The sequence below is a fragment of the Anguilla anguilla genome, chromosome 6 (genome assembly GCF_013347855.1).
Source record: "Anguilla anguilla isolate fAngAng1 chromosome 6, fAngAng1.pri, whole genome shotgun sequence".
NCBI classification, from domain to species: domain Eukaryota; kingdom Metazoa; phylum Chordata; class Actinopteri; order Anguilliformes; family Anguillidae; genus Anguilla; species Anguilla anguilla.
Genome location: NC_049206.1, coordinates 28,619,135 through 28,642,353, shown reverse-complemented (window position 1 = coordinate 28,642,353; position 23,219 = coordinate 28,619,135). Strand labels below are relative to the sequence as shown.

At 51.5% G+C, this 23,219-nt stretch overlaps 1 protein-coding gene across 6 annotated transcripts in view; it reads left to right on the top strand.

Moving 5' to 3' along the window:
- nhsl1b (NHS-like 1b) overlaps positions 1–23,134 on the top strand; it is a 153,235-nt gene extending 130,101 nt beyond the window's left edge. For 5 of the 6 annotated variants that reach the window (XM_035422149.1, XM_035422152.1, XM_035422155.1 and 2 more), the window contains exons 3-8: positions 2,326–2,447; positions 7,456–7,624; positions 9,912–10,043; positions 13,001–16,198; positions 17,288–17,414; positions 20,248–23,134. In XM_035422149.1, the coding sequence (XP_035278040.1) occupies positions 2,326–2,447; positions 7,456–7,624; positions 9,912–10,043; positions 13,001–16,198; positions 17,288–17,414; positions 20,248–20,866 (4,367 nt within the window). In that variant the 3' untranslated portion in view covers positions 20,867–23,134. The remainder of the gene's footprint in view (positions 1–2,325; positions 2,448–7,455; positions 7,625–9,911; positions 10,044–13,000; positions 16,199–17,287; positions 17,415–20,247) is intronic. The other variant, XM_035422151.1, reaches the window with a different exon arrangement.
- The last annotated feature ends 85 nt before the right edge of the window (positions 23,135–23,219 follow it).

The window sequence follows — 23,219 nt, the reverse complement described above, 5'->3', positions numbered from 1 at the left end:
TTCTCATTATTATAAGATGGAAAGAAAGCAAAGTTTGTTTGTCATTTTATGGACGGCTGATGCTGCTGGAGTGGAACACAGAATCCCCAGACCCGTTGTCTTGGTTACAGCTCTTTCCAGCTGAAGGATCAAAACAGGCTGCTTCCACTGAGCGTGCTCATAAAGCCCCCACATTAGGCACCTGTCTGTGTGGTGTATTGTGTGAGAAAGGAGGTTGTTTATTGAACTCACAGGTTTGTGTCACTCGTCAGTTTCTTCCTCCTCCTCAGTCTCCAGCATGTTTGTGCCGAATCTCAATTCTGACCCTCAGCTCTTTTACAACTTTATCAAACGGCTTTGTAATGCCTTCTGATTGGCCGCTTTCTATTAGCACTTCCTGTTCAGTTGTTCCCAATGTTGTGTTTTTCCAGTCCCTAAAATGTACTTGCATTGTCTCAGAAACACCGCACAGCGTGAGCCTGCTTTGTTTGCAGCCCTCCTCTAATTCTGTCATCTCTCCCCCTCTCCACCCAAGGTCACCCCTCTTCAGTCTTCACAGACAAGCACACAAGCAGTCCCAGGCTCTTCCACTTCTATACACAAACACACACACACACACAGTTTGTTTTGTTGTTCTCTCCTGGATATATATTAGGAAAGTGAGATTGTAATTATTATTTTTATTTATTATTTAGCATTTTATTTGTATTTAATCTTTTTTTGTGGCTTGTTATATATTTTTTTAAGCGATTCCCCCCAGTCCTCCTGTGTGCTGTGTTCACACAGGGGCGTGTGGTCAGCGGGGTGAAGCGCACGCGTTTGTTTAAGCCCGCGCTCTGTGGCCCCCCGCGCTACCCCCCACGCTGCCCCCCGCAGGCCGTTCGCTGCTGTAACCCGAGCTCCGCCGCGCCTCGGCTGTCGCGTCCAATGGAAATCCACAGCCGCTTTCGCTCCGGCCCCCGCCGAGCCATATGCCCCGAGGCGGAGCACGGACGGCCAGCTGCCGCTCTCTCTCGGAGGCTCCGCCCACCTCTGACCTCACGGGGCCGCTGGCAGCGTTAATGCGGCCTGCCTTATCTCTCGCCGGGTGCGTGTTAGGGGACACAAAGCGCTGTCAGCGTTGAGGGGGCGGGCCTTTGTGAGCCTCCGCTATCGTTTACGTTCGTTAGTGAGCCGCGCTCAGTGCTGGGGTGACTAATGTCCATCTCAACACCAGCTGTCTAAGGAAAATAGCAGCCCACGCATATGTGTAATACGCACGTTAATTGTTCTTTGTAAACCAAATATTCCTGAAACACTGCATTAATAACAAAACATGTCTTTATGAACGTACCATGCAGAAATATATACCTACTGAAACCGTGACATAAAAATCTGAGGTTTAAGACAACCTCTGAAATAAGCAATAGGCAGTTTCCATCAAACTTAGCAAAAAGCACTGCAACAATTTTTCCTCTTATCTCAGGCAATTTTTTATAAGCTCATAATATTCCTTTGTCACCAGTGCTTTATACCATCTCCTTATTTTTTTATGTTAAAAGAGCTAGATTTGTTGCATTAAAATAGGTCATTTTAAATTGACAAACATTTACATTTTTTTTTGAGGAGCAAGGTATACAGAATAACATTGTTTGTTCTTTGTTCACACTTTGTGAAATGTGGGTGTGCATGAATCATATAATGCCTATAATGAGCCTCGTAATTTCTGGGGAAAGATAGCTGAATTATTTTGGCACTTTGTCCAGCACTATGATGAGCATAGATGGTTGAATATGGCTGTGGCCTTCTGAAGGTGTCTCCTCCACAATGTGTGGTTTGGTGGGACAGGTGTGAACTTGCAGGCTGCTTTAGCGCTAAGCTTCAAATTCTGAAGCTGAGCATCTAATCGAGAGTGAAGGCGGCAGGTGGAGAAGTAGCAGCTGACCAGCGCAAATCCCCTTGGTAGTCAGAGCGCTGGTGTTCCCCTCTAATACTGTTTTTCGCCTTTAGTTTCCAGAAGAAACTCTTTGAGTGCCAGTGGTTCAAGTGGTGTAGTTAAAAATGGTATATTACTACTGCTAATAAGTTTAGTAAGTACTTTCTGCATTGATTCCAGAATATATATTTTTTTAAGGAGTCAATGTGTGGAACTGCTTGCTGGTCATGTAGAGGAGGCAGTATTCAAATCCACCATTGACGTACTGCTGATTGCTCTTTAGTCTGTGAGTAAATAATGAGCTTAGATGGTTGAATATTGTCCACGCCATTGTGTACCCTTTAGTTATTAATGCTGTTGGTAATGTAGTGTTGAGGGATAATTGCTGTTCTGCTTCACTGTAACTGACCGTGTGGCATGTCGCCTTTCAGAATGCGATAAGCTGAGGAAGGATGGCTTTCGCAGCTCGCAGTACTACTCCCAGGGCCCCGTCTTCTCCAGCTCCACCCTGTCCAACAGCAGCCTGCAGGAGGACGAGGACGACGACCGGAAGGTAGGGCTCACGCCGCGGCTCTGAGGCTACGCTAATGACGTAGCTCTCCTCACACGCTCTCCAAGTAGCTCTCCTCACACTCTCTCCAAGTAGCTCTCCTCACACTCTCTCCAAGTAGCTCTCCTCACACGCTCTCCAAGCAGCTCTCCTCACATGCTCTCCAAGCAGCTCTCCTCACACTCTCTCCAAGCAGCTCTCCTCACACTCTCTCCAAGCAGCTCTCCTCACACTCTCTCCAAGCAGCTCTCCTCACACGCTCTCCAACCAGCTCTCCTCACACTCTCTCCAACCAGCTCTCCTCACACGCTCTCCAAGCAGCTCTCCTCACACGCTCTCCAAGCAGCTCTCCTCACACGCTCTCCAAGCAGCTCTCCTCACACTCTCCAAGCAGCTCTCCTCACACGCTCTCCAAGCAGCTCTCCTCACACTCTCTCCAAGCAGCTCTCCTCACACGCTCTCCAAGCAGCTCTCCTCACACGCTCTCCAAGCAGCTCTCCTCACACGCTCTCCAAGCAGCTCTTCTCACACGCTCTCCAAGGCAGCTCTCCTCACACGCTCTCCAAGGCAGCTCTCCTCACACGCTCTCCAAGGCAGCGTTCGCTAACTGTGGTCCTGTGCTTTCTGTGTTGTCCTTTCGAACGGCAGTCCACATACAGGCCTTCGAAGCTAGGGTTGTGGACTCTTTATCCCATCCCGGCGGTTTTTATTAAGCATTTAAGTGCGCTAGCGTGCTAAAAGCTGGCAGTCATTACTGCAGTCCAGGACTGGAGTTTGAGACCGCTCTAATGGTTTTTACTGAGGCAAAGGGAACTTTATTGCAGCTCCCTCAGACAGGTGACCTCGGTTACCTGCTGGGGAGCACGCTCAGCGCACGTCAGCTGATTGTGAGTGAGAGGTTATTCATCCGATTAGGACTGGGCGTGATTAGGGGACTTGATTGGGAGAGTTAGGGTTACGGATTGGGAGGTTTGACGAGGGCATGAGGTTACTTCCCGGGCTCCTGATGGATTGAGCAGTAATATCTTAATGGCCGCAGTGAGACATGGATTCACTTGAGTATCTCAGCACAAAAGCCAGGCTCCTCCAGTCACCGGACTCAGGCATTATTAGACAGAGGTGGAGCGCCACCTAGTGGTCCACCGATACCACTTCTTCCTTTTCTTTGCCACGGCCGTGCTGAAAATGCCTACATCCTCTTTTGGCTCCCGAGAAAAGGCAAGAAAGTCCTGCCATGTGTTTCTTCCACCCATGATCTCTGCCAGCTGATTTCACTCATTAGTTTGACCCCCTGTCTGAAGAATAATGCTAATTAGCAAATCCAGGTGATTGGAACAAAATAATGAGCAGGACTTCTACTTTGTGAACCTGGATTTTCCACCTCTGGCTACAAGGTTTTGCATCTGTCTGACTGTATTTGACTTGTAATGTCACAGGCGTCGGACAGTGTCTTTATCAGAAGCTGCAGTTTGTTTGCAGATTGAGAGTTGTTTGTCAAAATGGGGAAATCCTTTTCAGATTCTGACAATAATTTAAATAGCAGCCTGGAACCCTCATCAGCTGTACCCCTCATTCTGTGGATGGCAAAATGGAAAAAAACATATGGCATAGGGTGATGTGAGGACCTGTTGTTGTCTAGTGGTGTGAGGTCATGCTGGGCAGCTTCTTGCTGGTCATTACCAGTAGTGCAGACTCACATCCCTTTGAAATTTGAACTGAATCGTACTGAATCGGTTTGGTTTGGTCTTTCCAAAACAAGCTCCTATAAGCTCTCTTTAATTTAATTGCACAAGGCTGTAATTCCCTTTTCACTTCAGAGATGGTATGTGTAATTGTAAAGTTGTTTTGGTAGTTGTGTTAAACCAATATTTCTATTTGCCTTATGAAAGAGGTCATTCTTGTGCTGAGTTTGAGATGCTGGACATAACTGTACTAGGAACACATTACACATACGATGTGTTCTCTGCAATATCATTGGCCTAAATGGACACTTATTTCTAGACACCTTTTATGGATGTTGAGATGACTGAGTAAATATTTGATGGCTGTAAGACAAAATAACAAATGGAACCCGTTTGATAAATAAATATTTTTATAGTTCACCAAGAGTCAAAGTGTTCGTTCATGTAACGTAATGTTTGACTGCCATCTAGTGTTGAAGAGTGAGAGTACATCATTTTTCATTTTATTTTGTGCTTGTATTATTAATGCAAATGCAGGAAATATTGGTAGTATTTAAGGACCAGCATGATATTTCCCCCATTTCACACAGGAAGTTGAGATCTGTTATGATGATCTTTTTCTTCACATCACTGCTGTGATGTCTGTTTCTCTTGCTGTTTCCTTGCCTCTCTTCGCTGAGCAGTTCAGTCTGCTAGGCTGTCTCCAGCAATCTTGCCTAAGAGTGTGCTGTCATTTGAAACACTGGAAGAGGAAGGTAGCTGCTCCCTTTGGGGTGCAAGCTGTAGCCTATTCTCTGCCTCAGTGCCCAGCTACCCCCTTAGGCCTCATTAGCGTGTGGTGCTTATCAAGTGTGCGGTGCTGTCGAGTTTTCCTCCTCTTCCTTTCTAAACTGGAGTCTGACAGCAGGGATTCATAGAAAGCCTTCTGAAAGTTTGACATGCTGGAATGTTCTGAGGTATTTAAAGTAATATTAAACATGTCAGTTGTTGCAAAGAACTTGTGCTCTACTGCACTTTAGAAAGAAGGTTTGTCCTTTCATTCTTGAACCCTGTCACCATGACATTTTGGGTCAAATAACTAATTTCTATTATTTACTTATTTATTTATTTATTTATCTTTTTACCATTGGTGACTTGAATATTATATGAATGTAATATTCCTAATAATTGTAACTACTCTAAGCAAGTTAAGTTGTTGAAAGTATTGGGTGTCAAAGATAATCTAGTTGGGCAGTAAAAGAATAGTCCCAGTCTATTTGGTGGTCATGACCCGTAAAAGTGGACAAGCTCAAATCTGTGAGCTTTTCTGCATGGTCTGTGAAGCTCCTCGCCCCCTGATTTACACACACACACACACACAGGCGCACAGACACACAGACACACACACACACACAGACGTGCACACGCACACACACACACACACACAGACGCACACACACAGACACGCACACACATGCACGCACACAAACACGCATGCGCACACATACACAGACACACAAACAGATGCACACACACACACATAGACACACACACACAGACGCACACACACAGACGTGCACACACACGCAGACGCACACACACACACGCACATAGACACACAGACACACACACATGCACGCACACAAACAGACGCACACACACACATAGACACACACACAGACGCACAAACACAGATGCACAGACACAGACACACACACACACACAGACGCATGCAGGCAATCTGAGAGGCTGTGTCCACAGCTGTGTTTGTGTGAACCCCCTCCCCGTTCCCACTTCTCGGAGCAGCGCGCTGGTGAGGGCCGGGCCACAGAGGTTGAGTGGTTCCCCCCAACAGGTCTCCACCTCCCCCCCCCAAACCCCCTTCTCAGCCCCCTAGCCCTGGGACGCTAACGCTTCCCGACAGCGCACACCAGTTCACAGAAAGTAGGTTACTGGACTCTGATAGCCTTTCAGGAGCACAAAGCCACCGTTACTGGTTTACTCCCCCCCTCCCCTCCACTCCACTCCACTCCCTTTTTTAAGCCGATGTTGTTGCCTCTGTCCTAACTAATGATGAGCCAGCCCATCCTCTGTCATTCCCAAAAAAAGACCCATTCGGCTAAAGCCTGAGCGATGCCTCTCGCTCAGAAAAGCAAACCTCCTCGTCTAACTTTTCACCACCTAAGTAAGTTTATTTATTTATTTATTTGTTTATTTTACAGTTTCTCGGTTTTTCATAGCCTTTCCTTCCTCGGCTGAAGCGGGTTCTGCAGTAGTTGCTTGTTAATGCTGTAAGCCGTACGTTTAGACAGGCGACTGAGAACGCAAACTGCCCTTCCCCGTTTCTAATTAGAAATGCTTATTTTAAGCCTCGCGCAAAATTTAATGGCCTGCTTTCTTTCAGAAACGCAGGGCACGATAATTTCGTCAAACTAGGACTGCACGTGAAACCGGGTCACTGTATTTCCTTTGAAAACATCTTACTGCGGTTCAGCTCTCCTGTGCTTTAATTGGCAGGAATATCATTTCTGGAGGAAGAAAGCTTTTCAGCATCTGGCTAGTCTGTTTGTGAAAATAACTGACATTGTGAGCTACAGAAGGGGACATGAACTCCTTGTGAGACATGCTGGATTACTGTACTGTTTAGGTTTGTTGTTAGCAACTGGCTCAGGGTATTCACTTGTGATTCCTGTCATTTACTGTCTTACTGGTGTTCAGTACGTCCTTCGGTTAATATTTTGTATTGGTGTTCAGTGCATCCTCCTTGTTGGAATTCCCCGTGAGCTCTGTGTACAATGTTTCTCCCTTGCCAGACTCTTAGCTGTTTGGTGTGTAGCAGCCCCCTGTGAACTGTGCAGCCTTTATCTGCTGTGAGAATGTGACTGATATTCCATGGGCAGGATCAGTGAAGCTGTGAGAGTGAGCTTTAACTCGCAGGAGAAAATCTCGAGAAATAAACAGACTTGGGAGTAGTTTTATTTTAGTCGGTGTTCAAGGGAGAGAGCTCTCAGGAATACGGCCATTGGCTTTGATGCATGAACAGGTCTCTCTGTTTCTCTCTCTGTCCTCTCTCTATAGGACTCCATATTTCTCTCCCTCCCATATACTGTTCTGGACTCTAATGCCAATATGTTATCCCACGAGTGATAGGTTATGTAGAGGTTATAGCCAGGTTAGCATAAAATGTCTTTACAGACTCAGAAATAACTACCTGCATACACACATACACACATCCACACACTTACACACAGTAGGTACAGTATGTATCTACAATCACTGTATGCTGCTCAGGAACAGTGCCATGAAATGGATGATGAGGTAAATGCTCCGCCTCTCTCTCCCGCCTCCAGTCCATAGCGTCGTCTGCAGAGGAGGAGAAGCTATCGTACCCCTCGAGGCCCCTCACCCCCCTGATGGGGGGCGGGCAGGATGTCACCTCGCCCCTGCCCACCCCAGAGCAGAAGATGAGGGAGCAGGCCCAGGCTGTGCCCACTGACATCATCCCCATTAATGTCTCAGGTAGGCCACGCCCCCGTATCGCCTGACCACACCCACGTTAGGCTCCTCCCCTGTGTTTTGGGGGTTAGGTGCTTGTTCTACCATGATTAGAGAAACATGCCATGTGCGTATTGTATGTGTGTCACAGTTCTTTTCTATGATGAAGGGAGAAAAGGAACGTTGTTCTGTGTGGTCTCTGTGTTTCCACAACATTTCACTCACGACTGAATGAGTCTTTCTGAAGAATGGTAGCCCTCAAAATGCCTTTTCTAAGAAGTTCAAAGAAGCACCTTTAATACATCATTGGAACTGTATTGCTCTCTGCGGTTTGTTTGAGAGTTTTTTCTTTTACAAGGGAGTGCACAGGAGTGAATGTATAGAGGACGTGTCTGTTTTAACAGCCGACTCACTGTTATTCTGCATCGTTTGAATATCGGGGCCGAGGTTCGTGATTGGCTCAGTCAGTAAAGGCTGTCATCACGAGTGCAGGCAGGAGCCTATAGAGTGCTTCCGTCTCCAAAGGGTCACGCCCTTAGTCTAGGCCCTGCAGTCACAGACGATGGCATTACTCCATGGCGCATAATCGTCCTCAACCCGCCAGGATTCACCGTTGGCTCTTCTAACAGTGCGTCAGGCACCCACAGGGTACCAGTTATCCTAGGTGTCCCCCCCACCCCCTTGAATTCACATAAGCTGTCCTCTGGTACTTTGCGACTTGTGTGGAGACCAGTCACAGAAGCCCCCACAGAAGCAGCGTTGCTCCTTGTGTGGGTGCACTAACTCCAGAGGCATAATTTGGATTAGAATTTGGGAGGAGGGAGGCTGGTAAAAATGAAAACGTACCCAGGAAATGCATTTTCTAAAGCTATGAGACAGGCCACAGCTGAGACTGGAAAGTAAATAAACACGCACTCCTGTGAACTCTTTCTGCAAAGGTCTTGTTCTTCTTTTTTAGGGAATGCGACCGGCTCCCAGTTTAGCTTCAATCCAAGAGACAGTGATAGTACCTCTGTATACTTCAAATGCGATACCAGTGGCTGGGTACACATGTGCATGTATATTTGTGTGTGTGTGCGGGTGCGCGTGTAGGTGTGGCTGCGTTAGTGCGCATGTGCGTGTGTGTGTGTGTGCGCGCGTGAGTGTCACATTAACAGAAGCACCCCTTCACTAACCCTGTCCACAGCAGGGCGGGGCAGGGGTATCAGTGTCACCCCCCTGCTCGGGCTGCCAGTGTGTCTCCCCAGTGCCCTCCCCCTCCTGCCAGAGCGCAGCGGCTCAGCCATCAGTCACAGCCGCCACGGTCCCCCCCCCTCGGCCGCCTCTATCCATCACGTGCCGACCTTTACTAACTGCCCCTCCCACCTTCTGGAGACCTGAATTAGCGCACGCTCCACCTCTCTCTCAGGATGAAAGACTTCCACGGATAACGATGACATCTCCGTTTCAGAGCTCACCCTGTCACTTCATTGTGCAGAATCTCTTCTTCTTCGTCTTTTGAGGGGCGGGCGTTCTGTACTCAAAATTTCCTAATCCACACACGCCAAACAATTATTTAATATCTCTTATTGGCCTGGTGGATTGTCAATCACATGAAGAGGCTTTACTGCACACAGTTACATCTCAGTAACCTCTAGCTGAGCGGTGGTGAGCTCTGAAACGTGGAAGTCTCCAGCTGTGTACCCTGCTGAACCGCACTGGTGAAGGTCACAGTAAAGGTCACGGGGAAGGTCGTTACTCTCTGGTTGGGGGGCGGGGTGTGGCACTGGGAATGACACACTGGAGACCAGCACTAACTCACCCTGTCAGCACACACACCGGCCCTGCACAGTCTCTGCTGATGGCTCAGCTGCTCTAGGGCCACGTAGTGGACAGATTTGTACCCAAGAGCTTACAATTAGATAATATAACCCTGAAATTGCACTTCTGAAATTCTGAAAGTCCAATATAGCATTGTTTTGTATTCCATCAATGATTTAATGTGTTCAAATTAATTTAATGTCGCAGTCTCTTGCAACTAATTTATATGCGAAACACATATCGCAAATATATTATGAGCTCTCAATTTAAAGTCTGGGCCAGAATTTTGACTGAATCTGAACTATTATCCAAAAATACCATTTTACGTCAGTGGCTTGGACATTGAAACAGCAGCGGATACCTGGGCTCCACCTCAGAGACTGTCTGGCGGCCTGGGGGACACGTTCGTGTGTGTGCCTGCGTGTGTGTTCACCTCTGGACGTGTTTCTGCATGAGAGACGCATGCCCGTCAGTAACCACTGGTTTGCTTGCTCTCGCCACCTCACATCAGGGGAGACTTTTGACCGGCAGGCCAGTGTCCGACGCTCCTTAGTTAACACTGACACTGTGGTCAGGCGGTCCAAGAAGGTCAAAAGGAGAAAGACAATAACAGGGGTCCCCGACAACATCCAGAAGGAACTAGGTATGGCTCCCCAGTCCTGTTCGCTTCAGCACCCCTGTGACCCCCCCCCCCCCCCTCGGCTTCATCAAACACGCTTTTCTCACAGCTTTTTTAGTCATGGAAATGGAGAGAATTCATTGGCTGCTCAATTTAAATAAATAAAAAATAGCAAGTTGTTCGAATGCAAATCATGAGAGGCTCGAAAAAAGCCTAGTGGCTGTGTCGGAGATTTCCAAAAGGAACTGCTTGCAACACAAGAAAGAACTGAGAGAAACCGCTCGTTTTATGAATGTGTGACTGTTTTTCATCTCACCTTCATGAGGGAATAAAACAAGCTGCGTCGAGGTCCTGCACAGACAACGCAAACAAGTTTTTTGTGCTCTCTGAACGTAAAGTAGAAAATTCAGTAGAAAAGTCACGCATTTGTAAAAACTAATGGCTACTCTTGTTCTATCTTGTCACGCGTGCTCATCCTTTTGCGAGTCCCTTTGACTGGAAAGCTTTCCGTTTCACTCCTCTCGCCGCTGACTGGTGACTGGGGCATCGTGGGAAAGGCGTGGGGGTCGCTGGCGGCACCGAGCCTCGCTTTAACCTCGACGGCTGGCTCTGTGCGTGCCGCGCGCCCTTATCGGCAGCGGGCGGGGCCTGGCGGTCTGCGAAACGGCGCCGTCGAAGTTCTCTGAGCGTTTAATGCGGGGGCCGCGACGGAGGAAGAGCGCCAGATTGGACGTAACGAGCTGTGACAGGCTTCTCTCTGCTGGCGGCCAAAGTCCCGAAGACAGCCGGGCCGGCCTCTCGCCTCGTCCCCCCGACTCTCCAGCCGCCAGTCTCCGCTTTCCACAGACACCACCCCCCTTCTGGCCGGGCGGTGGCAAAAACAAGCCCGTGTGATTTCACTTACCGCATTTCACTTACCGATGCAAATTGCGGAGGACCCGTCCGCATAGTCATCACGTCTCCCGGGTCGAACGCATAGACGACTCGAGTAATAACCGGCCGGTCCAAATGCGCAGTTATTTTCGCTCATGAATATTAAAGCCAAAAACCTAAGCTAACCCCCGAGGGGGGGAGGAGACAACCTTCCCATGCTGCCTGCAGCAGCGCTCTGCAGTGCTGCTGAAGGATCTCGCCGAAACGCTGGAGAGGAGCCCAGATTCTCCTCTCTGCACACTGCGCCCTGTCACCCCCCTGCATTCAGGTGCTCTTACCCTGTCCTGAAGTACCCGTGAACTTCCTTTCGGTCTGCTCCCCTTCATCCTTCCCGTTTGTTTGCCCCTTTCTAATCCCGGGACACGGTAACAATCACGGCATGCCGTAGCTTGTGCTCCACCCTTTCACTAAAACCTCTGCATAATCCCAGGGCTCCCTTCGGCAGAATTACTCATATTTACACGGTTGCGTAACACGGCGGGATTATACTGGTGCCTGAGAGTTGTTTAGAGGGCTGGGTGGAGAAGGCTGGGGTTGGGTGGAGGAGGAGGAGATTGGGTGGAGAAGGCAGGGGTTGGGTGGAGGAGGAGGAGATTGGGTGCAGAAGGCAGGGGTTGGATGGAGGAGGAGGAGATTGGGTGGAGAGGGAGGAGATTGGGTGGAGAAGGCAGCGGTTGGGTGGAGGAGTAGGAGATTGGGTGGAGAGGGAGGAGATTGGGTGGAGAAGGCAGGGGTTGGGTGGAGGAGGAGGAGATTGGGTGCAGAAGGCAGGGGTTGGGTGGAGGAGGAGGAGATTGGGTGCAGAAGGCAGGGGTTGGGTGGAGGAGGAGGAGATTGGGTGGAGAGGGAGGAGATTGGGTGGAGAAGGCAGGTGCAGGAAGGGATTGTTGAGTGCCGGAGGGGTGTGGACACAGAACTGGTGGGGTTACAAGACGTGTAGAAAAGCATCGCATGCCACTGTTCGCCACATCATTAAACCCCACTTCCCTCCAGCTGCTTCACAGATTAGCCCTCACTGAAACCAGGGGTGCGTACCCTTTACCCCCTGCAAGCACACACATCCACGCAGACACACATGGGCACACATACACCCACACGCACTGAAGCGCACATGCACGCAATCATTCAAACCAGAATTAATCCTCCTCTTCCTTGGCAGTTATTGTGAAATTGACCTTTGGGTCACTCCCCTGTGCCAGTTCCCCCGCTTCCCCTACTCGTTGGAGGAATTCTTTTCCCTTCTCTTTCTTCTCGTTTTAATTTTATCAGTTGTCGCTATGACAGTTCAACATTCTCCTCTGACCTTTGACCTCTCAATGTACAGGTTTTGTGAACAACAGAGGGCTTCATAAACAACGCAGAGAGCTGGCTAATCTAAGCCAACATTAAGCCAAATTCCACACCTTAAGCTGTGCTTCCTTTTCATGCTACTGTACAACAGCAGGCGGCTAACTGTCAACAGATGTTATTAACTGTACAGCAGCAATGCTGAAAAGGCTTGCGGTTTCAGAAGGTTTATGGTCCGCTCGTTTACACTAATGTTATCGTCTGCAGCAGGGCGCTCGCTACGACAGTAGCTGCTAAGAAACCTGCTGCTTCACCATAAATGCCTTTCCACAGTGGCAATGAGAGCTCTCAGCAGGCTGTACTTAGGGAGTAAGCCCTCTCGATTCCATTGGGTTGATCGCAGTTTCCAGTAAATAGACTCTGCTGCAGCTGTCTCTGGCTTTCTGCAAATCCCTGGCAGCCCTTGATACTCCTGCACCAGCCCCCCCATTTCACATAATGGCGCCCTCTCTCTGCTCTGATCTGACAGACACCAAAAACATGCATGATTACAATCTGTCACGACGACTCCTCTGTTTCTTCCTCTTAGTTAGGGTGTTCCCAGAGGTTATAAACATGTCAGAAAGTTTAGTGCTGAATCATATTAATTAGCCCCCCAATAGATGGGGCTTAATCTACTGATGTCAGAATAAAAAAGAGAGAGAGGAAACAAATTTAGAGTGTAGTTGCTTATGTTTGCCCTTCCGTCCTCTTCTCCACAGCAGGGAAAGGACCCAGAGAGTTCCGGGCTCAGTCGATGTACATCCCTGGCCAGTACTCCACGCTGGGCCGCGTGGGAAGCGTGAACTCCACGCTCCGGCGGTCGCAAACGCGAGACTCCAGCTGCCAGACAGAGGAGGTGAAGATCGTACCGCCCTCCATGCGCCGTATCCGGGCTCAGAGGGGCCAGGGCATCGCCGCCCAGATGGCCGGCCTCTCGGCCTCTTCTTCCGGAAGCATCTCAGCTAGCAGCGTCGACGGAGCCTGCACGGGGGTGGCCTACGCGTACGCGCCCCAGCTGAACGGGGGGGCGCGCTTCCACAGCCTGCCCCGCCAGGGGGCGCGCGTCTCCCTGAGCGCCGAACCCATTTACAACAGCGCCCCCTGTAGGCCGGAAGACTGCCATGCGGGCAGCCAGACCCAGTCCCGCCAGATTGCCAAGCTTCAGGCCGATGAGACGGTTGTGCACCTGAGGAGCACCCCCAGGACTGGAGCGATGCCCCGCCCCAAATCCCAGCAGGAAGTGCGGGGAGTGCAGGGGGACCCTGCTCCCCTCCTGGTCTCCCCTCATGCTGCCTATGCCACCTCGTTGATACCCAACGCCACCTTGTCCTGCACCGCCCAGGTCATCACCCTTAACACCGTCGGGCACACGCAGACAATGGGGGCCCAGCCCTCGGGCCCACCCCGAGGAGAAATGGGCTCGCAGTGCAGTGAACCGGACGCCCCCAGCGAGTCGAGCTGCTGCTCAGACGGGAGCTTCCAGAACTCGGCCACCTCCGCCACAGATCAGTGGGTCTATGACACCCCGGAGAACGTCTTACCCAAGAGGCCCCTGACATCCAGCTGCTCTACCCCCATAAACCACCTGTACAGCAGCCTGGAGAGGCCCTCGAACCGCACGGACTCGGGCTCCCTCTGCTCCATAGACAATGACGGCTACTACACCTCCATGCGCCTGGACTCCGGCCTCAAGTCCCGCAGCCACGGCAACATCGCCACCGCCCGCCACAGCATGTACGAGGGCCAGCAGCAGCACGCCTACGCCGGCCAGGAGGAACGCGCCAGCCTCTACAGCAACAGGTCGCTCTCTCGCAGCATCTCCCTCCGCAAGGCCAAGAAGCCCCCCCTGCCGCCCGCCCGGACCGACTCTCTCCGCCGCAAGCCCGGCAAGAAGGCCGCCAACGGCGGGGCGCCGCTGAACGAGACGCTGATCGCCAGCCTGCAGCAGTCCCTGCAGCAGGGGGGCCTGAAGGACCGGGTGGCGAGCTCCTCGCCCTCTCAGAGCCCCTGCAGCGATTACGAGGACCCCTGGGTGCTGCGGCCGAGGAGCCAGAGCAGCGCCAGCGCCGGGAGCAGCGGGGTGTCGGCCAACGTCTACTCGCTGTGCCCCGTCACGCCCCCGCAGAGCGACACCAGCAGCCTGCGGTCCGACTACGCCGAGTGGGGCTGCTACGGTGAGCGGCCCCGGTCCCCGCTCGCCCGGTCCATCAGTGTCGGCGGGACCCCACGGGGAGGCCTCCAGAATGGGCCCCAGGCACCCCTGCCCTTGCCTCTGCCCCTGGCCCAGGACGCCCCCAAGCCTAAGGCAGCCACAACATCCTCCCCCGACCGGGTGCACCGGTTGACCTCGCCCTCCAGCGGCTATTCCAGCCAGTCCAACACACCCACGGCCGGTACGCCTGTGCCTTCCTTCATGAGGGCGCTTTCCCCAGCGGGGGCACGGCCCAAGCCCAAGGTGCCCGAGAGGAAATCATCCCTGCTCTCCTCCATGTCCATTTCCTCCTCTTCCACATCCCTGTCCTCCAACACCTCTGATTCAGCCAGGACCCCTGTCCCTCCCCTTCCCCCTCCATTCTTCCCACTGAGCCCCACCTTCTCACCCCCCCTGCCTCTGCCTGCAACCCCTGAGACTTCTAAGAGCCTGCTCCCCTGCGGGTCATCTCCTGAATTCCCATCCCCTCCTCCAGAGGCGATGTTGGACTCCGTTTGGCCAATCAACAATGTGGTCAGTCCTCCTCCACCCCCACCTCTTCCTCAACCTTCTACCGCCCCTGTTGTGCCCCCACCCCCGCCACTACCCCCTGCAGCTCCACCCACAGCCCTCAGCCTGAAGAGCCTGAAAGAGGCCCTCAAATCCGTGAGCCCATCGGATGTCAACCATACACCCAACGGGGTGAAAAAACCGCCCCTCAATCATCCTGGGTCCCCTGTGCCCCTGATCACTGCCCAAGCTCTGCAGATGGTCCAGCTGCGGTCTGTCAAGAAGCCAGAGAGACTTCAGAACACTGAAGGGACCACAACAAGCACTCAGGAAACCAGGAATGGGCAGGAGTCCCCAAACTCCTCCACACCAGAGTTGCCTATAAAGCCAGAGCCCCCGACGGTACTGCCACTGCCTTCCTGTGCCACCCCCACCCTAAACGGGATGTACAAGCCTCCCACGCCTGTCAAGAAGTACCTGAGAGACCTCCCCAAAAGCAGCGCCCTAGAGATCATGTCTGGTGATGCTGCCAGCACTGACCCCCCCGGTGATGCCACTCCTCTGAGTCAGGCACTGCCATCCTCAGGGCCTTCTGACGACCCCTCGCTCCCTGACCACATTGACCCAGAAAGTTCTCCTGCGGGGAGCCCAAACGATGTGGTGCACAGTCCTGCACCCAAACAAAAGCCCCCAGTTGCCGCCAAGAAACCCAAGCTGTCCGTACTGGCACTCCCTCCCCAGACTCCTCCCGAGTCTGCACCAGAGACTCCACCTAAGACCCCACCCCAGACTCCGCCTCCGACTCCACCTGAGTCCACCCTGCGGGAGAAAGAACAGCTCTGTGCAGACGTGCCCCTTGCGTCTCAGAATGGGATGTCCAGCCCCAGAACGGCCCAGCCGGAAGGCACGGAGGAGACGGACTCTGGAGCTCCTACCCCTCTGACTGAGAGCAGAGAGTCCCTCAGCAGCAAGCTCTCTGCCGACAGCCTGCAGGCCACCTGCGACCCCGCCCCCTCCCCTGCCCCGCCCTCTCAGGAGCTCCCACTCAATGGTGACAATGGAGGTGGGGATGGAAATGGAGAAGAAGATGCAGATGCAGACAGAGATGGAGATGCAGATGGAGATGTAGATGGAGATGAAGATGGAGATGGAGATGCAGATGGAGATGGTGCCAGCAGTACCACAGGCTCCATCAGCTCTAAGGATGACGACAACGGTGAGTTTACTGTAATGAAGTGGCACAGTCTAACTGCATCTACCATGGTAGCGTAAAAAAATGCATCATAGTAGTGTAACAGCATGTACGATGGTAATGGAACAACATGTACCATAGTAGTGTAACAGCATGTACCATGACTGTGACAGCTTGTACCATCCCCCTGCTAGCCCACTAAAGTTACCCATTAACCCACTAACACCCTCCCCATCATGTTGTGCCTCCTCCCCATTTGCCTACTAACCCCCCCATTATCCCTCTAATCCCACCATTGCTTCAATACTTCCCCTCCCCCTCACTAGCCTGTAGTCCCCAAAACCTTGTTTTTCTCTATTGGCGCCCCCTTGTGTCAGCTCAGTGCCCCTGCTCAGTACAGGCAGTCTTCTGCACCAGCTGGCCAGATTGAGGAGGTCATAAATAAGCCCCTTTCTGTCTCTCTCTCTCTCTCTTGGCCGGTCCTTCTGCGGCCTGTCTGGGGTCTCCACCTCCTGAGCCCACACCACCCTCCTCCCCCACACACATGGCTGGGACTCTCTTTCTCTCCTCCTCCTCCCCCCTCTCTTTTTATTCTCTCAATCATCCTGTCCTTCCTATTCTCTCCCTGTGTCATCCTTTCCTCTCCCCGTCCTGTGCTACCTCTCTCTCTCTCGTTCTCTGTCTCGTACTTAACTGTCTCCTCTCTTTCCGTGTCTCATACATGGAAATACTCTTTCCCTTTCCTCCCCCTCTCTCTCTATTAATCTGTCTATTACACTGTTGTCCTTTCCATTCAGTCTTTCTCTCCCTGTCTCTCTCTCTTTCAGTCTCTCTCCCTCTCTGAGATAGGAAGGGGCAGCGTTCCCTGGAGAAGGCTGGTTAACAGAGGGGAGGAGGGGGCAGTGTGTGTGTGTGTGTGTGTGTGTGTGTGTGCGTGAGGGGGGGCGGGGGCAGGGGGATGTGAGTTCGCCTACAGCAGCTCAGTCAGCCCGGGATGCTGCGAGGCGGCGGCACTAGGAGAGGGGACTCCGGAGCTCGGCGAGAACGCCCCGCGCGATCTGAGCGCTAGCACTAGCATGCGCTAACATGCGCGCCCGCCCCTCTCTCCCCCAGGCGAGGTGTTCGACTCCAGCACAGCCAACTCGTCGCCGGCCGCTAGCACCAACGGAGACGCCCTGGAGGACATGGTGACGCCCACCCGCCCGCGCACCACCGAAGACCTGTTTGCCGCCATCCACAGGTACGGATAAACGAATAACTGCATTTACTCATTTATTAGATCATTAAAAACCCATACGCAGCCACACATCAAAGCCACAGCAGTGCATACATTAAAAACTGCAGATTACAGCACAAACTCTGAAGCACTTATTTCCATTGTGGTTCTCATTTCTGTTATGGTATACCCATGAATCCTGTGTTTGTCACCCCATCACCCTAAACCCCTCCCACCCCCACCCCCGCTCCCAACTCACACTCACGCTCCCAACTTTCGGCAGCCCGTCCCGTTGCGTTCACTCGTCATCCGTCACCCTGCTGTAAATTAGTAAAAACGCCAGATACACGTGACTTCCTTATTGCAGCGGAGTGCTTCATCCATTATTCAGCAAACACCCACTGCCCTTAATCCTCTGACTGAATGCTACTGCCAATCTGGGTTTCGCTCTCTTGTGTGCACACACACACACACGCACACACACTTGCACTCATCTCAACACACATTGCACATGCACGCACGTGCACATGTGCACATGCTCACACGCTCACACACACTTGCACACACACAAGCTCTCACACACACACTCACACCCACATCTCAACACACATCACGCATGTACATGCACGCCTGTGCAAATGCACACACACAGACACACAAACTCGCACGCACGCACACACGCATGCTAACGCAGCGCAGCCTCACAAATGGTCGCATCGTCAGTCGACGGTGTTTGGAAATTCTAACAGAGGCTCAACTCTCTCCAGGGTGCTGCATGATTTTATTGAAGGGATTTAGTTTCTCTAGTACCAGGTGAAGGGGCTTTAAAGCTTTTCATTTGCTGCGGATCGTGTCTGTGCACAGAACAGGGGAGACCTCAGAGCTGAGTTAACCTTGAAATGAAGACTGCAGTCAAAAGAGAAGCAGAGTAGCAGATGCTAACGCCGCCGACGCCGTATAGATCCTGCCCTGTTCCTGTAATTTGACCTGGAAACACTGTTCTTATGAGCAAATGAATGACTTCAGCGATGGGGGCTGCTGAGGACACGCTTCAATGAAATGCTGCGTAAGAAATTCTGCAGCTGCGGTTATGGGGATTTAAGGGAAACGCACGATCAAAAATCTCGTACTGCAGGTAAAATCCTGGCATAAGATATTACTGGTATGGATCAGAGCTGCTTTGGTTCAAAGTAAAGGCGCTTCTGTGAGTACGGTAAAAACACTGCTTCTGTGGCTTACTGTCACGGGTAGTGGTGGGACATGCTAGTGGAATGGTGGGGTAGTAGTGGGACATGCTAGTGGAATGGTAGGGTAGTGGTGGGACATGCTAGTGGACTTCACTCAAACTTGTGCTGCCCCTCTCCCTGGAGTTCCAAGCAGCTTTGCCCACACTGGGAATCACACGCGCCCTGTGTGTTCTTCATGTGGTCTGTCTGTCCTCCTTAACAAACATGCCACCACTGTCTGAGGGCTCTCTCCTCCTCTTGCTGTTCTGAATGAAGTTTGTCTCTTTCTACCCTCCCACCCTCCCTCCCTCCCTCCATCTTGTGTGTCACGGCTGTCATTCTGTCCCCCTCTTCCTTGTGCCTGGTGCAGTCGGGGAAGGTGGGATGTCAGCGCCCCCTGGCAGGCTTGGCGTGGACTGGCAAGTAATGCTGTAATTGGCTGGTGGTGTTTCCCAGTGCCGTGGCTAGGACCGGATTAGACCCATAATCCAGTAGCATCCTGGGCAGATAAATTACTATGCTTTAAGCCATAAGCCTTTCATCCAGTAACCAAAGTCGTAGCATAATTCAGATAAATTCATTTTTTTCCATTGTGTTTCATTCACATACTGCATATGGGCTCTCTTTCTGGGCAGGGGATATGAAATTGGTCTTTGCTTGTCTTTTCCAAGTATTGTAGCTTTACTGTATAATTTCAGCCCTTTGAATTTTTGGTCCTTTGTACATTAATATCTTGACGCAAAACATGACTTTCTTTAGTTTTAGCTTTCTTTGTTTTTAAGCTCTTGCTGTTAAGGGTTTCTGTTCTCCTTTAGATTTATTCCTGCTTCTATGTATCAGCAGAAATGCACCCTGGGATTGCAGTGGGTGTTGTTTTCTTGGAAAAATGAAGAAAATAGGACAGGAAGCAGTGGGGTGTACAGTTGTAACTGGAAACTTTGGAGACAAAGCATGGAAAAATGCAGAACACATAGAATCCAAAACCTTAAATTATATATAGCATGTGTCCATCTGGTTTATTGTCTAGGAGAGACTACTGTGGTATGTAGACTGCGGTGTGGGACGGTGTATGGCTGCTATATGGCTTTAAACCGAATGCTGTGGGTGTCTATATGTAAGACACAAACAGCTGTAAGTTCACTGCATCCACAGAGCAACATTGTGGGTCTCGATTTCAGCACCAAAGTGACTGCTTTAAAGAGAACACCCGAAAGTAAACTTTCATTCTCCTGGGTGCTGAAGTTGAGTTTTGTATGCAAAGGGAGTAGGGAGTAGAGAGTAGAGTTACTCCCCTTTGTTCCTGAATCTGCAGTGTAAGACACTAAGAGCTTTGTAATGTTGGAATTATGTCCTTTTCCCGGACTAATGTCACTGGCGCCACTAGTATGTGAACATTTTCTCCTGCTATTTGCTGTCAGAGTGCATCGATGTGTGTGCTTATGACAGGCCCTCTGTCTGGCTGAGGCCTTTACGGTCTGAAAACCAGTATTTATCTGATGTAATCACGTCTCTGAAAGGCGATTGGGGGAAGAGCCATTATCAGAGAGGATTCTGAATGATGCCTCCTGTTCATGTCACTCGTCTGTGTTACTATAGCCGCTCACTCACGCCCCCTTCTGCCCCTCCCGTAGGTCCAAAAGGAAGGTTCTGGGCCGGAAAGAGTCTGAGGAGGACCGGTCGCGAGGCCACTCCCCGTCGCCGCCGGTTACGCCCACGGGCATGTCGCCGGGGCTGAGCTCGTCGCTGCCGCGCCCGGCGGGCTCCATCCAGCGCAGCCTGCGCAAGTCGGCCACCAGCAGCGACAGCTTCAAGGCCCTCCTGCTGCGCAAGGGCAGCCGCTCGGAGACCAGCTTCCGCATGTCGGCCGCCGAGATGCTGCGCAGCACCGACCCGCGCTTCCAGCGCACGCGCTCCGAGTCCTCGCTGGACCCGCCCCCGCCGCCGAGCCCGCCCTCGCCCTCGCCCGACTCGCCGGGCCGCGGGAGCAGGAGGGCCCAGGAGGACTGGGCGCGCTGCGAGGGCGCCCTGCCCCGCCCCTCGCCGGGCTCCGCCCCCTCCTCCAAGCACGGCCGCCCCCGGGCCCCGCCCATGGCCGCCAGCAGCAAGTACAACGCGCGCAGCCGCATCCTCAGCAGCCCCATGACGGTGATCCGGGAGGGCGAGGGCGAGCTGGGCGAGGCGCCCGACTGCAGCGGCCCGGCCGCCGGCCCGGCGGACTCCGCCGCCGCCCTGTGCGGGGACAGCAGTTAGGAGCCGCGGTTACTGCCCCCCTATCAGACGGGGGCGTCGTCTGACTCGCTTACGGCCCAGGGGGAGGGGCCGCCCCGCTGCAGAGCCTAACTGCCCGCCCCCCGGGGCTCCACCGGATCCAGCCGGTTCCCTGTTCTGGAGTCCGGCTCCTTCCGGATATGGAGAGCCACAGGCTACCCCCTCCCCCCTCCCTGAGTCGCCCACTACATGGATTCTGCGGTGCTCTTGTCTGAAGTGGAGTATTTACTCCAGGTTTTACACGGTCTAATTTTTGTTTCCTCATCTTTCGTATGAGAATCTGTACTCCACGAGAAGCAATATCAGACTTCCACTGGCAAATGTAGCCTGATGTGTTTTCCCTGTTTTGTTTCATTTGTTTATTATCTTGTTTTTTTTCCCCTTGTTTTTTCCCCCGTTTAAAGTTCCAGAGTGTAAAGAAAGTGTAGAACTCCCATAGCTTTTTTCAGTATGTTGCTTTGAGAACTGAATTAAGGGAAAGATATGTGAGAGAAAGAATTAAGTGACATGATTTCATTGCTGCAGTGGTGCTACTCAGTAGCGGCTGAACTGGGTTGGTGTTCTAACCAAGAGCGTTGTCGTTGAGACTGGGGAAAAACGAAAGTTTCTACTAACAGTCTGCTGTTGCTCCTTTTCAAGTTTGCGTTCCTTTCCGTAATGGCTGCCTCTCTGTCCTGAGGTCAGCAAAGCCACCCTCCATTCCTCCACTGTTGGCGAGTCCCCTTCAGGTTCAGGGCAGACCCTGAAACCAGAAATGGGACTTTCTCATGATTCTTTAATTTGTCCTCAGTAGCCAACCGGTGGGGTAGGGGGGCAGCTTCCAAGGCCTCCATTTCTGTGGCCACACGGCACTGAAAAGGGCTCACGGCTGGACTGTTACACCGGCTAGCGGAAACAAGCACGTGGACAAGATGGCACTACGCAGGAGGGTTTGGGGTTAGGTTTTTTAAACCTTTTCTAGCTCTGTTTTAGTTGGTAGATTTGCACTACATATTAGTATTTTGTTTTTAAAGACGAGACGTTGTGTTCGGGGGAATCCTTTAATAAGTCTGTTTGTGTCATTTACTTCATGAGAATGCAGAATGGATTCGAAACGAAAAGAAAATTTACTTGAAAAACCCATCAGCCCTGTTTCATTTGTGAACGTTTCGGTTACCAAAGACCTAAGGGGTACAATTTTGCCCGCAGTATTTTGTCAGGAGGGCAGGATCTCAATCTGATCGATACTAGACTGGATGCAACCAGAATCTTGTATTGTTGAGTTTAGCATGATTTAAGAGATGGACATAATTAGGCTCCCAGTTAATACTACACTATTTTACCTTTCTAAAATAGATTTCTTTTTCCTGTGACATTTTATAATTTTTAATGTAAATACATAGAAAATTGTAAAAGTAACATTTGACTTATTTTTCACAGAATTTGTACATTTTTAGAGCCCTTGTTTTTGAAAGGAGGGGTCCTTTTGTAGGCTATTTATTTTAGTATAGTGAGGATATGGATGTGATTTGATCTTTTTTTCCCTTCTGCAGTTGGGTGGGAAGGAAGGGGATGGGGTGGAGTTGTGTGTGACCTTTGCAGCAGTGGTGTCCATTCCTGCTTCAAGTCTACGGGGATTTTCAGACACGCCTCTCAACCGAATTGACACCTGAGACAGCCAATGATTTGAGTTCCAATCAAATCACTGGCCCGTTATGTAATTAAGAAAAGAGGTGGACTAACACCAGACCCCTGTGGGACACCACTGCTGCAGAGTGCTAACAGGAGAACAGTTATTTCTGAACCCTGTCATGAGCACGGCAGGGACCAAAGAGTTCAGCAGATACACAGATTTCCATGTTCCAGAGCTCACCTGAACCTATTTAGATTTCTGTAGAAGCAATATTTAAGTTTTTTTCTTTTCTACAAGGCAATTTCAAAATCCATATGCATATGTTCATTAAATAATGGCTTGGTGGGTTCTCAATCATGCAATGCGTGTTTTTTTTTTCTTGTTTAATTGTACACGGTTATTTATCAATACTCCTCAGCTCTGAAACGGAAATCCCGGTATCTGCGGAACTCTTTCCTCCCTGGCACAGCGGGGTGTTTTTATCGGTTCAGGCGCCCGCAGTAGCCCCGCCCACTGCGCTGTTTGACGAAGCCTGGCCGCCCCGTCGCTGGGAGAAAGATGGAGAGGCCCTGAGGTGGGGTGCGCGGGCTGCCGGCCCTGTGTTTGTCTCTGTAATAAAACATGATGTCATTAAAGAGCCCCGGTCTCCCGCGAGTCTGATTCACGGCGCCCCGTCGCCGCGGCTGAAGTGACGGCCTCGTCAGCCCCCCGTCTCCCTCCGGT